This window comes from Diceros bicornis, chromosome 5, assembly GCF_020826845.1.
Source record: "Diceros bicornis minor isolate mBicDic1 chromosome 5, mDicBic1.mat.cur, whole genome shotgun sequence".
Classification (NCBI taxonomy): domain Eukaryota; kingdom Metazoa; phylum Chordata; class Mammalia; order Perissodactyla; family Rhinocerotidae; genus Diceros; species Diceros bicornis.
This window is the reverse complement of record NC_080744.1, coordinates 88,040,712-88,058,070: the sequence shown is the minus strand read 5'-3', so window position 1 is coordinate 88,058,070 and position 17,359 is coordinate 88,040,712. Positions and strand designations below refer to the sequence as shown.

The following is a 17,359-nucleotide window of genomic DNA, read 5'->3' as shown; positions in this document are numbered from 1 at the left end:
GGAAGCAAAGAGCTTTCCTTTCTGCCGTTTACTCACTCACACCTTTTAACCCAGCCTGGACTGACCCCGTTCCCCTTCCAGAAAGCTTAAGCCAAGCCATGCAAAAGGCAGTAATAAGCCAGCAGTTTCTGACTCAACTGGTTCTCTATTCTTTGGAGACACTCCAAGATTCCCCCAAAACAGTGATGGCTCAATATTTCCCAACCAAACAGGCAGCTTCCAGGAAATGATCAGATGCGCCTACAAATGTACATGGAAAAATACCATGTTCCCCTCTCCCCAGCACCATTTCATCTCTAAGTTTTTTCTAAACCACCAGGCCGGGCACCTCTCCCTGGCCCACCTCCACCCTCCTTCGAGTCTCATGCACGCACCCCCAAGTAATGAAAGGGCACCTTGCTGGCCTCCATCCCAGAAAACATCCCAACTGATGCACACATGATTCACACCGAAAGTGTTTTTTATTTAAGAGCCTGTAGTGCTGAAGCTCCGGAATTTGGAAGGTCGTTGTCGGCAGCCGCTTCTTCCAGGCCCAGCGGTGAGCCCCTGGCAGCCGGAGCCCTGGAGCCTCGTGTTTATGCATAAGGCAGAAAATTCCAGCATTTCCGTCGATGATCCAGCTGCGGTCATCAGAAAGGCAAGCGCCAGCGGCAGTTCCAGTTCAAAGGTTCAGAGGGTGCACAGCTGCTGGGTGGCCGGTCCGTTCAGCCACCGCTCTGGCCCTCGAGTATGCTGTGGAGGGGAGAGATAAGGCAGGCCACCCCTCCGACAACCAGGGCGGAGAAACCGAGAAGGAAAGTCAATAAAGTAAGTGAAATCAAGGGAGCGAGGGGCGACATGTGCGCTCCACACTGTGCTCTTCTCAGAGTGGTCTGGCCAAGCATCCTCTCCTTCCTGCAGAGGCCAGCGTGCCTTCCTAACAGGCCAGGGCCGCAGAGCACTCGTGCCAGCGGGGCCTCGGGAACCAGGGGACCCTGCAGCACGGGCAGCCCCTTCTCAGGAAACTGAAGAATCTGAAACCAGGGCTGAGTGGGGAAAGGCTAGGGTTTTCATTCAAAGCAATGGAGCAGACAGTAAACAGGCAAACACACAAACCCTGCAGAATGCTAGAAAAGAAAAGAGGGAATAAAAAAAAACAAAACACCTTTCCAGAGAGAGCAGGCCCAGGACCCCAAGGGCACTGCTAGTAGACTTTAGCAGAAGCATTTTAGTTGCAGCAAATAACCGCAAACCCCAGGGAAACAGAAAAATGAGGCCTCGATCAACCTGAGAAGTCAGCCCAAGGCCCTGCTCCCGGGAGCCACCAGATGTCCTGCACACAAGCTCTGAGATCAGCCACCGCCCACCCCCTCTCCTACCCCTGTGGGAGGGGCCTCCTGCAGTAACCTCCTGCGTCCAGGTGGGCTTCTAGTCCAGCCCGGCCTAGACCAACATCAAATACAGTTCCTGACGGCGTGCTGTTACAGCCAACCAAATTGCCATCCATTTAAATTACCACAGTGATGGTTTCAAATTACATTTCTAAGACCAACAACGTAGAACTGTGACAGGGCAGAGAAACACACAAAGGACGTTACTAAGCAAAGCCTGCCTCGTGCTTTCTTTTCCCTTCAGAGGAGAAATTATTTCAGATGTACATACACACACACACATGCACACACTCGTCCACGCACACACACATGCACACACACACACAGGTATACGTTTTTCCCTGATATTCAAAATTCTTTGTGAACTAGCCACGCCTGATTCTGCTGAACCCTTAAAAAAAAAAGAGGCGGGGAGGGGGCCGGCCCAGTGGCACAGTAGTTAAGTTCACGTGCTCCGCTTCAGGGGCCCAGGGTTCAATGGTTCGGATCCGGGGCGAGGACCTATACACTGCTCTTTAAGCCATGCTATGGCCGTGACCCATACACAAAATAGAGGAAGACTGGCACAGATGTTAGCTCAGCGACAATCTTCCTCAAGCAAAAAGAGGAAGATTGGCAACAGATGTTAGCTCAGGGCCAATCTTCCTCAGCAAAAAAAAAAGAGAGAGCGAGAGAAGGAGCCACAAACATGTGTATACTTCTGCTAAGGGCTGAGCAGCTCTGAGCACTTTCACTTTGAACTTTCACACAACCATCACCAACCAAAGACCAGAACTTGACCAAGCCCAAAAGACCACCCAACAGTCAGACATCTAGAACGTCACAGATCCAAGAAAGCAGAATGTCAGAAATTCTCAATATACAGCTGAATATCTTTTGGGCTTTTTTTCAGTTCTTGATAACTTCTGATCTCTTTTACTTTTGTCAATAGTTGCTTTAAATTATTATTTTTAAAATCAACATGTTTCCACCCTTTGCCCCTTAGCAAGGCAAAGCCCTCTTGAGGAGGGAGAAAGGGTGACATGTTAAAGGGGCGTCCAGAGGGTGGTCGAGGTGACTCTCCTGTGGTGACACTCTGAGCGGACGTTCGACACACACAACTGTGCCAGAGTTTCACAAATAACATTTGTTTTGGTTTCAACACCTCGGACGAGATAGCTTCCAGATCCTTCACACCCCAGGCTTCAGCTGACAGACCTTCCACAGGATGCCAATACACTGGAAAACAGGTTTTACCTAAAAGGAAAGGAAGAACAAGTCAGTGTCCTCCAGCAGAGCCCCAAACCCACTGTGGCCCCTCACTAACAGTCTCCATTATTCAGGCCACGCTGTCACACAGCATGGCAGCTGAGCTCCCTCTCCGTGCCTCTCACGCAGTGCCTCCCGCTCTCAATGCTCATCTCTATTCCTGCCACACAAGCCATCTTTTCAGTCCTCGAAAACTCCACACTCCTCAACCACAGGACCTTTGGACGTGCTGTCTGGAAGACACATTCCACTCCCTCAGGTAACTTTTTCTCTTCCCTCAGCTCCCAGCTCAGGATCCTTTCCTAGCTCCCCACACAAACGTCTGGTACACAACCTCTTTTCTCCTTGTATCTCTCCTTCCTAGCACTTTTTTACTCCAGGGCTTGGCAAACTTTTCCTGTATAAGTCCAGAGAGTAAATAGTTTTGACTTTGCGGGTCCTATAATTTCTGTGGCAACTACTCAACGCTGCCACTGGACATGCTTGGTGTGCCTACATTCCAATAAAACTTCATTTGTGGACACTGAGATTTGAATTGCATCTAGTTTTTACATGTCATGAAATATTCTTCTTTTGATTCTTTTTCAGCCATCAAAAATGTAAAATGGGGCAAGAAAAGACTCCGAATAGCTAAAGCAATCCTGAGAAAAAAGAACAAAGCAGGAGGCATCACAATCTCTGACTTCAAAACATACTACAAAGCAATAGTAATCAAAACAGCATGGTACTGGTACAAAAACAGACACACAGATCAATGGAACACAACTGAAACCCCAGAAATAAAACCTCACATCTACGGGCAGCTAATCTTCGGGAAAAAAGCAAAGAACATACAATGGAGAAAGGAAAGTCTCTTCAATAAATGGTGCTGGGAAAACTGGACAGCCACAGGCAAAAGAATGAAAGTGGACCATCTGCTTTCATCATACACAAAAATTAACTCAAAATGGATCAAAGACCTGAAGGTGAGACCTGAAACTATAAAACTCCTGGAAATGTAGGCAGTACACTATTCGTCATTGGTCATAAACGGATCTTCTCAAATTCCATGTCTAACTTGGACAAGGGAAACTAAAGAAAAACAAGTGGGACTTCATCAGACTAAAGAGCTTCTGCAAGGCAAATGAAACCAGGATCAAAATGAAAAGACAATCCACCAGCTGGGAGAAAATATTTGCAAACCATATATCCGACAAGGGGTTAATCTCCATAATATATAAAGAACTCACACATCTGAACAACAAAACAACAAATAACCCGATCAAAAAACGGGCAGAGGAAATGAACAGACATTTTTCCAAGGAAGATATACAGATAGCCAATAGGCACATGAAAAGATGTCCAATATCACTAATCATCAGGGAAATGCAAATCAAAACTACACTAAGATATCACCTTACACCTGTGAGAATGGCTATAATCACTGAGACAAAAAGTAAATGCTGGAGAGGATGTGGAGAAAAGGGAACCCTCATTCACTGCTGGTGGGACCACAACCTGGTGCAGCCTCTATGGAAACAGTATGGAGAGTCCTCAAAAAATTAAAAATAGAAATACCTTATGATCCACGTATCCCACTTCTGGGTATTTATCCAAAGAACTTGAAATCAACAATCCAAAGAGGCTTACGCACCCCTATATTCATTGCAGCATTATTCATCACAGCCAAGACATGGAAGCATCCCATGTCCATCAACAGATGATTGGATGAAGAAGATGTGGTATATATATACAATGGAATACTACTCAGCCATAAAAAAAGACAAAATCGTCCCATTTGCAACAAGATGGATGGACCTGGAGGGTATTATGCTAAGCGAAATAAGCCAGACAGGGAAAGACAAACAGTGCATGACCTCTCTCACATGTGGAATATAAACTAACACACAAAGAGAGAGAACAGTTTGGTGGTTACCAGGGGGAAAGGGGTTGGGGGGTGGGCACAAGGGGTGAAGGGGCGCATTTATATGGTGACTGACGAATAATAATGTACAACCGGAATCTCACAATGTTATAAACTTTTATGACATCAATTAAAAAAAATGTAAAAATCATTTTTGGTCTGTGAGCCACACAAAAACAGGGAGTGGGCCAGACTTGGCCCCCCGGCCGTAGTTCACTGACCCTTGACTCACATAACCTGGTTTATGGTTATGACCCCAGGTTGACGTCATTATCTGACCCATGTCTGTCTCTTGCTTAGACTGGGAGCTCCCTGCAAGCAAGACCCTCGTCTGAGCTTGCTCCCCTTTAAACCCCAGCACCAAGCACGGTATCAGATGATGTAAGGGTGCAAGAAATATTTGTGCAATGAGTGAAAGAAAATTTAAAAACTAAATCTACTCAAGACATCATTCAAAGGGACTTAGAAAAAGAGGGAAAATCTGGGAGGTCACCATCATCTATTCATGTTTGATCGTGGGTATTATATAATCATACATGTAAAAACAGTGGGGATTTAACAGAATTTATAAAATAATGAACTTGTTTTCCTAATGTTCTAGGATCCCAAATATAAATATAAATTATCAGGTAACTATTTACTAAAAGACATGGACATTGTTTTTTTAGGAAATACACACTTAAGTATTTGCAGGAAAGTGACATGACATATGTAACTTATCCACAAATGGTTCAGAGAAAAAAAAAATCTGTATGCACACACCCAGAGCCATCATAAGGCAAATGAAGCAAAATGTTAAAATGGGAAATTCCGGGAAAGGGTACAGGGTGTTCCCCATACTATTTTTGCTTTTGCAACTTCTTTAAGTTTGAAATTATTTCCAAATAAAAACTTTTTTAAAGAAAACAACAGATATGGGTAACCTCATACTGGCCACTAGGGTCCCCTACTCAACAGCCTAGAGGAAGAAAAATATAAATCCCATAGCCATGTCCAAGCTGTGCGGCTGGCTTTTTTAGAGCCCTCTGCTCCGGGCTGGGGAGTGGGGGGCAAGCCTCCACTGACTGACATCCACAGAGCCCAGCCACTCAGCCCCACTCTACAAATGTAACCTGGGGACCTCAAACGTTCAGACTCGCACCGGGCCTGACTCCACGGTCAGGCCTTCCACGGCCTCCCGCGGCAGGTTCACTGCTGAGGATGAGGGGCGGAGCCTGGGGACAGAGTGGAGAAGGTTTCAAAGAGGAAACCAAGAATCAGACCACAGAGAAGGGACCCTATTCCCCATAACTACACCAGAGCAGACGTGCACATGAAAAAAAGCAGACTACAGCCAGCCTGCTGAGCCTGGAAAGAGCAGACCGTCAGAATTCACAGAGACGTAAACTTCATATACCACCAACGTGCTGAGAATTCACCTTCCCAGGCGTCCCAATATTGGCCGTTCTGGTGACACCGCATCTTACGGACTCCCCGAGAGCACACCCAGGGATCCTCTGCAGGTTCCCTGCTGCACCCCATCCCTCGTGCGCAGCTATTCACACCCGTGCGCTTATAGGAATAAACACCCACACATATACATACACAGAGGGCGGGGGGAAACGGAGCAGAAGGAGGGGTGTCACCCCCAACCATCAAGCACAATCATCAGGTCCCTTCCTCAGCAGAACTACGCCTCCAGGGCTGCTACGGGAAGAAAGAAAACAACAGATCTTTTGAGCACCTCCACGGGGGAGCGGTGGCTCTGGGCACCTGCGAACGCCCACGGAGGTCACCAGCTTGGCCTCTCCAGAAAGAGGTGAGCCCATCTCAAGTCTGAGTGGTGTAGCTGGTGGGCCCTTCAGACTTTCTGGTGCGCCTGTGACTCAGGATGCTCCAGGGACCATGGACATGGGGACCGGGGTGAGGAGGCTGGCTGTACAGTCCCAAAGTCCCAGCTCTCTTCACTTCATCTCCCTGTTTCCCTGAGGCCGTGCAGCTCTGAGGTTCTCCCCTGAGGAGGGCCTGGGGGGCCGGGGCTCACAGCCACGGCTCACCTTTTCATCCCTGCGCTTGCTGGAACTTGCACCTGTTGCACATGCTGGTACTTCTGGAATGCCCTCACTCCACCCTGCCCCTAATCCACTTTGGGCTCACTTCCTGGTCCTTCCAAACCCACCACAAGCTTCACCTCCTCCGGGGAGAGCTTCCTGCCCGAGAGGTGCCCCTCCTGGCTAACCACAGCACCTGTGCTTTCCTCCCTGGGATTACAGGTCGTCTCATAAGCGTCAGCATCCCGGCTGTCTCCTCGTCTCAGCGCCAGCTCCTGGAGAGCAGGGCCAGGCTGCTCATCCTGCACTCACAGACAGCAGAATTAGCAGGCTCATGAGCTAGACACATGTAGGGGTGACAGCAGAGATTTCAAGAGGCTCTCCTGGCCCTTTTCTCTCCCCCAGAACAGCCAAACTGCTAATGACATTCCGGTTTCATCATTCAGTGAAACCAGAAGAACATCAACGCTGACCCTGCCCCTCCCCCAGAGACACCGTGAGAAGTGAAGACAGTTGAGGTGCTGTCACCCAGGCTCACTCCTTTCAGATTTCCAGCTGTTCTGCTACAAGCATCCAGAGAAGGAGACAGCCAGGTCCCAACCGGTCCCTGTCCCGTGTTTTACAAGAACCTTGTCTGTCGGCACAAAAAGCCCTCAGCACGGGAGCGCCTGTCTCAGCACCTGTTGCCACACCTGTTCAGGCCCCCGGCAGCCGACCTCCCCACGCAGCAGGCAAGGACACCTCTGGAAGAGGGCACAGTGACCACGGGACAAATGACGGAGAAGCCGAGGGAGGAAGCCAGGCCACGTCGGTGAGTGCGCCTGAGACAGACAAACGTGAGGACCACACCACCACATGCCAGGGGCCTCAGCAGTCCTACGCTTTCATCCCAGGACACCAAACACGGAAAAGAACAACTGAAAAACGTGGCTCGTTTTTCCCATAGCATGGCCAGTTAGGACTATTTGTGCTGTTTTCCTTTTTTATTTTTTTCTTTTGCCTGATTCTGACACAGCACTATAAACTGCGTGTGTATGTAGTCAGGAAACTGAATAACTCAGATTCGTTTACTAGTAAATTTTCACTGCTACACAAATTCCTGATCCCATAGGCTCTTCCTCAGAGACATAAAACTCAAGTAGTTTGAAGGTGCACGATACCTTAGACGAGAACTGCCCCCAGAATGCCAATACTGCTTTTCAAAGAAACAAAAATGCCTCATGAGATGACGATTTTTAATACATAAGCTCAACATTCGGCAAGGAAGAGGGCCGGCAGAGCTTTATTCAAACTGGTATGGACATGATCTCTGTTTCAGGTCCAGGTAGGATACCCAGCATCCTCAGGGGAGCCTGCAGGTCACCAGGTCCCCTCTGATTCCTTCCAGGCCTCAGAAGCTCACAATATGCACTGCCTCCACAGCCGTCCATGTGCGGATGCTGCTGACAGCTTCGCTCCTCATCCTCAGGAGACGAGAAGCAGGGGATGGGCAGAAGGGCCTTCCGAGCCCAACCATTCAAGAAGTCACCACCCTGAGTGTGCTCAGCAACTGCCATATGCTATCCATGGAGACCCTGAGCCCCAGGCCTCAGTCTAGGATAAACAAGTCAAGTCTGTTTTCTCCTACTCCCAGCTTAGCCTCCAGGGGCCTCCCGCCACGCACAGCCACTGAATGCCCTCTGTTCCAAAGACAAGACGTCAGGCACAGCCCCCAGCATTGCAGCAGAAATCCCATTGGTTTCTAATTATATTCCCACAGGAAGCTCTACCCTCAAGAGGGTGGGAGGCAGGCATTTCTAGAACACATGTCTGCACCCCCACGGACCGCATCTTTTCCTCTGCTTCTTAAAGCAGAGGAACGGAGCCCTCCCTGCAACAGGGAGGCAGGACTGGTGGGACCAGCGTGTTCTCCCAGCAACGCACCTGTGGGCTGCGCTCGTCACAGCTGCTGGTGCGCCCACCAGACAAAGGAGGAAGAGTGGCGTCTGCCTCACCTTGGAGGATGCCCGGAAGGCCCAAAACATTAGCCACAACTGCACGCTAAGCTAACCAAGATCAGAACACACGCAACCGGGATTCGAACGCCTTCTGAAATACGGAACCATTTCCAAACCCCAGGGTTCTCTGCACTCCATTCAGCCACCATTTCTCTCTTCTAATTAGCCTTTTTAAGTACAGAGCTGGAAACTCATTTCCACAGACGTCTTCCCTCCTCACATCTGGCCCTAAACACTGCAGGTCTTACCTCATGGATGATAACACCGCCGCTGCATGGAAGCCTAGGAGGGCTGTCCACAGAGGCCTCACCCTGCCCGCCTTCCCTCCGTTTCCTGCCCGGCTGACACACACAGGCTCTAAGCCATGAGATGGTCGGAGAACTGCACGTGTAATAACAGGAGCCAAGTTACTGCCTCACTGCCCTGGCGCCAAAAACGCCGTTTTCCTCTTCGCACTCGCTCAGAAAACAACCAAGGTCACGATGCAGCTGCGTCCAATTTAAATGTAGTCTGTTTCCCAGAGGGAACCCAAAATTTCGTTGCGCTATGTCTGAACAGGAAAGGCAAGTACCTGTGAACGGATTATCACAGGCAGACACAGAAGTTCTCAAAAACACTGAACTCAACATAAAATTGGCCTCCAAATTCTTGTTCTTTCAAACACATTGACCTGAACAATTGTTTGTGATATGTTTTTCAGGTGGACAAACGTTCCAAAACACCATGTGTAACATGATCCTATTTCTGTGAAAAAGAAAACTCCACAAATGTGTACTCAGACACACTCTAGTGGTTAGCGGTAAGCAGTGAGCTTATAGGTAACTTTATTTTCCCTTTTTTGTATCTGTAATTTCTATACTATACATGACACCTGTTATAACGAAAGTTATTACTCGTTCTCTCTAAGTGGTCAGTCATCTTTGGGCCTGAGGACTAGAGTGGCCTTGTGTCCAGCAACTCACCTCCAAGTCCACTCACATCCTGGTATTACAGTCATGCATCGCTTAATGACAGGGATATGCTCTGAGAAATGCGTCGTTAGGCGATTCCGTCGTTGTGTGAACACCACAGAGTGTACTTACACAAACCTAGATGGTATGGTATACAGCCTACTGCACACCTAGGCTATATGGTACAGCCTATTGCTCCTAGGCTACAAACCTGTACAGCACGTTACTGTACTGAATACTGTGGGCAATTGTAACACAGTGGTAAGTATCTGTGTATCTAAACATAGAAAAGGTACAGTAAAAATATGGTATAAAAGATAAACAATGGTACACTTGTATAGGGCACTTACCATGAATGGAGCTTGCAGGACTGAAAGGTGCTCTGGGTGAGTCAGTGGGTGAGTGGCGAGTGAATGTGAAGGCCTAGGGCATTACTGGACACTACTGTAGACTTTATAAACACTCTACACTTAGGCTATGCTAAATTTTTAAAAAATATTTTCTTTTTTCAATAATAAATTAACCTTAGCTTACTATAACTTTTTTGCTTTGTAAACTTTTTAATTTTTTTAACTTTTTGGCTCTTTTGTAATAACACTTAGCTTATAACACAAACACATTGTACAGCTATTCAAAAATATTTTCTTTTGGACCAGCTCCGGTGGCCTAGTGGTTAAGTTCAGCATGCTACGCTTCGGCAGCCCAGTGTTCGGTTGCTAGGCGTGGACCCACACTGCTCTGTTAGCAGCCACGCTGTGCTGGTGGCCCACATACTAAAAAACAGAGGAAGATTGGCACAGATGTTAGCTCTGAGCAAATCTTCCTCTGCAAAAAAAATATACATTTTTTTCTTTCTTTCTTTATATCCTTATTCTATAAGCTTTTTTCTATTTTTTAGTTTGTTTTTTTTGTTAAAAACTAAGACACAAACACATATTAGCCTAGGCCTCCACAGGGTCAGGATCATCAATATCACTGTCTTCCTCCTCCACATCTTGCCCCACTAGAAGGTCTTCAGGGGCAATAACATGCATGGAGTTGTCGTCTCATATGACGATAATGCCTTCTTCTAGAATACCTCCTGAAGGACCTGCCTGAGGCTCTTCTTAAGGAAGTGTCACTCTTTTCAGAAATATGTCCATGGTGGTTTGCTTGGTTTGTTTGTTTTTTCAATCATAGATTTGCCTGTAAGCAGATAAGGCACCATGACCATTCCTCTCTATGAATGAAAACCTTTCGGTGTTGGGGGTCCATGTATTCAAACATTTTAAGGAACTTGTTGAGGTCTGCAAAAGCTTCTGCTAAACCCTTCACTATGAAAATTCTTGGGGGTTCTTCTTTTTCTTCTTCTGCAGTTTCCTTTTCTCTTGCCTCTTCAGCTATGCGTTCCTGTTTCAGATCCAACAACTCTTCATTAGTCAGTTTCTCAGGAACCACTTCTAGAGCTCCTCAATGTCATCCTCACCCACACCCAAGTTAAAGTTGTTTGCCATCTCAACCACAGCCTTGTTGATTTTTGCAACATCCTCGTCCTTGGCAAATCCTTGGAAGTCATTGATGAACCTCTTAAGTGTCTTCTTCCAGATGCCATTCATACACTCCTTGGTGACATCACCTCAAGCCCAAGCAAGGGTCTTGATGCAGTTGTAAATGTTGTAATCCTTCCAGAATTGAATCAGCATCTTCCAGTATCTTCCTCAGTTGCTGTAATAGCCTGTCTTCCTCAGGTAGTAGGCCTTAAAAGCTGCTATAACTCCTTGATCCATTGCTTGGATCAAAGAGGTGGTGTTTAGAGGGAGAAACACCACTTTGATATTGGGATGAAGATCACCAATAGAAGGAGAATGTCTGGGAGCATTATCAACAATAAGCAAAATCTTAAAAGGTATGTTATTCTCCAAACAGTACTTTTTCATTTCACTGGCATAGCAACTCAGGAGGGCATCCTGGAAGAGGAGCTGAGTCATCCCTGACTTCTTATTGCTCCTGTAGTGCACTGGCAGGTGTGCTTACTGACATGCTTAAAGGCCCTGGGGTTCTGTGTCAGATCACAAAGGGTTTCAATTTGTAGCCTGCAACACTGCCCCCAAGCAAGACTGTTACCCTGTCCTTAAAAGCCTTGAAACGTGGCATTGACTTAGCCTCCTTATGGATGATTCATTTCCAGAATAGGGAGGTTTCATCCATATTGAATATTTGCTCTGGCAAGTAATTTTCCGCCACAATCAGCTTATCTAGAGTTTTCAAAAATTCTTCAGCTGCCTTCACATCAGCCCTCACAGATTCACCACTCACTTTCACATTATGTAAGGCATAACGATTCTTGGAATTGTTTAAACCACGCAGGGATAGCAGTAAATTCAACATCATAGTCAGGTCCAGCCTTTTCTTTCAACACTGCAAACTTTTTGCTTTAGCCATGATTGTCAGAGTGGTAAGAGGGATTACGCTTCTGTGTCTGGTCTTTAATCCAGGTCATCAGAAGTTTCTCCATGTCTGATATAGGCCCTTCTCGAATTTTTGTTAGTCTCACTGACTTCAATGAAGCAGATCCTTTAACAGCTTCCATCACTTTAGTCTTGTTCTTCAAGATCATAGCTATGGTGGAATGGGACACGCTTGATTCGTGAGGAACAACCATCACTGATTTTCCACCTTCGTAGTCCTTAATCACTTTTAATTTCATTTCCAGGCCAATCACTCAATGTGGCCTCTTAGTGGCAACATTAGCAGTGGATTTTGTATGCTTAGGGGCCACGATGAACAAAACAACGTGAGGTTAAATCAAGCACAAGAGGAAATGATGCAATTAAGATACACAGTAAACACCAGATGTATAAGCTGTTGCTGCATAACATGGCATATTGTTTTACAGTAAACTTTTTTTTTTTGAGGAAGATTGGTTCTGAGCTAACATCTGTTGCCAATCTTCCTCTTTTTGTTGAGGAAGATTAGCCCTGAGCTAACATCTGTGCCCATCTTCCTCTACTTTGTATACGGGACGCTGCCACAGATGGCTTGATGAGCAGTGCATAGGTCCATGCCCAGGATTTGAACCTACGAACCCCGGGCCATCAAAGTGGAGCGTGCAAACTTAACTACTACGTCACCGGGCCAGCCCCCCAGTAAACTTTTTTTATAAGTAAAAAGAGCACACGCTAAAATAATGATAAAAAGTATAGTATAGTAATTACATAAACCAGTAACATAGTCACTTATTAGCATTATCAAGTATTATGTATTGTACATAATTGTATGTGCTATACTTTTATACAACGGTCTGCACAGCAGGTTTGTTTACACCAGCATCACCACAAACAGGTGAATAATGCATTGCACTACAACATTACGACAGCTACAATGTCACTAGGCAATAGAAATTTTTCAGCTCCATTATAATCTTATGGGACCACCGTCGTATATGCAGTCCATTGTTGACCGAAACGTGGTTATGCGGCACACGACTGTATTCCAACCACAAACAACACAGACTTCTAACGTGAAGTCCAATTCTTCACAACAAACCGCGAGGCCTGAGAGTGCCTGGCAGTGATCAGGAAAGCCTAGGGGAGGCAGCTGAAGTAGATAAAGCTACAGAATAAATGCTTACACCAGAAAAGAAGGCCAGAAGTGATTGAGCTAAATATTCAATGGAAGAAGTCAGAAAAAAGAACAGAACACACCCAAAGAAAGCTTAAGGAAGAGAAGCAGAAATCAACCGAAATCGAAAATGAGAGCCAGCCCTGATGGCCTAATGGTTAAAGTTTGGCGCCCTGGTTCGGCAGCCCAGGTTTATCTCCCAGTCGCAGAACCACGCCACCCGTCTGTCAGTAGCCATGCTGTGGTGGTGGCTGACACAGAAGAACTAGAAGGACTTACAACTAGGACACACAACCATGCACTGGGCTTTGGGGAGGGGAAAAAAAGAGGAAGATTGGCAACAGATGTTAGCTCAGGGTGAAACTTACCCTGCAAAAAGAAACAAAAAAGAAATTGAAATGATAATATAATAGAGAGGATCAAAGAAGCCAAAAATTGGTTCTTTATGTAGATGAATAAAATTAAACTTCCAGCAGGATTGATCAAGAAAAAGGAGAAAAGACAAACATAATCAATATTAAGAATGAAAAGGGGACCACGACTACACATTACAAAGATTAAAAAGATGATAATAAGAGAATGTTGTGAACAACTTTAGGAGAATACATTTAAAAACTTAGATGAAATGGACAAACCCCCGAAAAACATAACCCATCGAAATTGACCCAAGAAGAAATAAAGACTACATAGTGCCATAACTATTCAAAGAATTGAGCATCAACACTTTTTTAAAACCTTTGTATAAAGAAAGCATCAGGGCCAAGACAGTTTTAGCACATTCTAAACATTTAGGAAACAAATAATTCTAATCTGATACAAACTATTCCAGAGAAAAGGAAAATAAGGAACACCCCTCAGCTGGTTATGATGGTTTATGAGGCTAATAAAACTTTTACCAAAGCCTGATAAGGGTATTACAAAATAGGAAAATGACAAACCAGTCTCGGACATTAAGAGAAACAAGAAAGTCCTAAACAAAATATCAGCAAAGTAAATACAGCAATCAGCAATGTGCATAAAAAGATAACACACCAGATCATTTGATCTCAGAAATGCAATTTGGTTTAATATTAGAAATATCAATGAATATAATTTCACCACCATAACAGATTAAAGGAAAAAATATGATCCTCTCAATAGAGCTAGAAAAAAACATTTAATAAAATTCAACATCAGCAAACTAGGAAGAGAGAAACTTTCTGGAAAAAATAAAATCTATAAACCCCATAGCAAGCACTACTCTCAGTGGTCAGTACTGAAAGCATACCTTTTAATATTAAGAATGAGACAGGACGCCTACTATCATCACTTCCACTAACAATGACTTAGAGGCCAAGGGTACAAAAAGGCTAAAAAAAGAGAGAAAATGTTTAAGGACTGGGGGCCATGAGGGTGGGGAGACTCTTACTAGTCTCAGACGATACATCTATACAGAAAACCCAAAAGAATCCTCATTTATACTACTAGAATTAATAAGAGTTTAGTGAGGTTGCTGGATTTAAAAAATCAATATTTTAAAAAATCAAACTGGATTTCTAGACACCATGAACAAAAAGTTAGAAAAGGATATCTTTTTAAAAATATATCAGAGACGAGGTCACGCATCCTGTGACAGCAGTTTGCAGAGGAGCCTGTCTTTGAAGCAGTCCCCAAAGTGACAGCAGAGAGGGGCCAGCAGCCCTGGAAGCAGAAAGCCAGGCACGGAGACTGATCCTGCCAGACACGGGGGTTCATTACGGGGGATGATCTGGGTGAATTTGCCGGGTCCTGAGTTTCTGCCTAGAATAAGGGTAGAGGAGAAACACCAAGGCGCCTGAGGGACCTGAAGCGCTTCCTGTGTTAAAAATGACCACGTGTGGAAGGGGTCCAAGCTATTGTCGGGTCACACGGAGATGGAGCGCTGTTATTGCAGGGGCCAATGAAAATGCTCCAGACCGCGCTTCGAGACCCGGTTTCTCACCCGCTTTTGCCCTTGCAACAGACCAGGCAGTAAACTCAGACTTGCAAAAAACAAAAGTAGTATCTGTTCCTTTAACACCTACCAGGTGGTTCCATGTAGATGTTTGCCTTTGGCGATGAGTTTCATAGCCAGCAGCAAAGCCAACACGGCACTGATTGTCAGCCTGGAAAAGGAACTTGCTCCACTGTTTGAAGGATTGAGACAAGCTGTGGAAGTTTCTTAATCTGACAATGATTTCCATCTGCACTTTATCTTCATTATAGCAGACCCAATATCAATCCAGCAGTCTTTAGACCACAATAATACCTGTACCATGTACTCACGGAAGGGCCCCTTTTTCCACCTTACACTCAAGAAAGAGCCTATAAATAGAATTTCCAGACAGACTATAATATTTCTTTGTTTAGGGTCTTTACTTATTTGGTGAGATCTAAGGCGACCGCACAAATGGCTCAGTCTATCACAGCTCCATGGAGTCAGTTCAGTCACCAAATATGGACAAGATCCTATTCAGCGGCCCAGAATCAAAACAGTACGTGGATCCACTTCAGCCATCAAGTGCTCTCTACTACACAACACTCCCAGGCCTGCAGGACCCAGACGACACTTTTTATTGTGACTAATAATGAGGACAGAGTTTTCTTCACATTATGTTTTATTTCTGTGCATTGAATGTGAGACATAAAATGGCTTAGCAATAAAATCAATACAATCACTTTCTTATGTATATATTATTCTGCAGTATGGATGAATATTACTAATTGTTCTGCTTCTTCTCAAAGGTTGTTGCTCTTTATCTAAAATGCAAATTACAGCTAAAGGCTTGTTCCCCCACTCTATCTATAATCGATCTGTGTTCTAATGTTTGTATGTTCTTTATGAAATTTAGGTGTGATTTATTAACAAACTCTGTTTCCAATAGTGGTATGTATGCAAACAGAATAATACATTCATTTTTTTCAGACATGAGTATAAATAAAATAGCATTTTGTGTGTGTGTGTGTGAGGAAGATCAGCCCTGAGCTAACATCCATGCTAATCCTCCTCTTTTTGCTGGGGAAGACCGGCTCTGAGCTAACATCTATTGCCAATCCTCCTCCTTTTTTTTTATCCCCCAAAGCCCCAGTAGATAGTTGTATGTCATAGTTGCACATCCTTCTAGTTGCTGTATGTGGGACGCGGCCTCAGCATGGCCAGAGACGCAGTGCATCAGTGCACACCCAGGATCCGAACCCAGGCCGCCAGTAGCGGAGCATGCACACTTAACCACTAAGCCACAGGGCTGGCCCTAAAATAGCATTTTTTAAAATTAATATATATATCTCAAAATGTAAAACACTTGGGAATATATCTAACAAAAATTTATAATACATTTATGGAGAAATTTTTGAAAGTACTGAAAGATGTTTTTAAAAATACCTAAATAAATGGAAAGTCATTCCATGTTCATGGATTGGAAGAATCAACATAAAGGGGTTGATTCTCTCTAAATCGATCTACGGAGTCTATGCAGTTCTAATCAAAATCCCAAACACTGTTTTGTTGAGTCTAACACCTGATTTACACAGAAGGGTCAAGGGCTAAGAACAGCCAAGGCTGTGCTGAAAAAGAATAAGTCAGGAGAGGTATGGAAGACTTGCCTTCCCTAGTATAGAAAAGCTACATGTGATGGTTAACCTTATGTGTCAACTTGACCAGGTCACACAGAGCCCAGATATTTGGTCAAACATTATTCTGGGTGGTCTGGGAGGGTGTTTTGGATGATATTAACAATTGTCTGTAAACTGAGCAAGCAGATTGCTCTCCCCAGTGTGGGTGGGCCTCATCCAATCAGTTGAAGGCCTGAAAGGAACATAAAGACTGTCCCTCACACTAATAAGAGAGAGTTCCTCCTGCCTGACTGCCATTGAGCTCAGACATTGTTTTTTTTCCTTGCGTTCAGACTCAAACCGAAACCTTAGCTCTTCTTGGATCGTCATCCAATCCGTTGGAAGCTTGAACAGAGCAAAAGGTGGGATAAGGGAGAATTCACTCTCTCTCTCACAGACTCTTTTCGAGCTGGGACATTGGTCTTCTCCTGCCCTTAGACTGGAACTTACGCCATTGGCTCTCCTGATTCTCAGGCCTTCAGACTTGGACCTTTATAATAAATCTCTTACTGTATACAGGTCTATATCTATTGGTTCTGTTTCTCTGGAGAACCGTGGAGGAGAAAGCGCGGGATTGGATCCAGCCTGGATTTGTGTCTCCTCTTTGTTACTAATAACTGGGACCCTGGGCAAGCAACTTCCCCTCTGTGGG

General features: G+C 45.1%; 1 protein-coding gene and 1 pseudogene across 1 annotated transcript in view; one reads left to right on the top strand and one right to left on the bottom strand.

Annotated features, from left to right (window-relative positions):
* Window positions 1-450: 450 nt before the first annotated feature.
* The window catches only part of FAM174B (family with sequence similarity 174 member B), a 36,567-nt gene continuing 19,658 nt past the window's right edge, over window positions 451-17,359 (bottom strand). The window contains exon 3 of the mRNA XM_058542386.1: window positions 451-2,606. Coding sequence (XP_058398369.1) covers window positions 2,603-2,606 — 4 coding nt within the window. The 3' untranslated portion in view covers window positions 451-2,602. The remainder of the gene's footprint in view (window positions 2,607-17,359) is intronic.
* On the top strand, window positions 6,406-15,281 carry LOC131405247 (ragulator complex protein LAMTOR3-like; annotated as a pseudogene).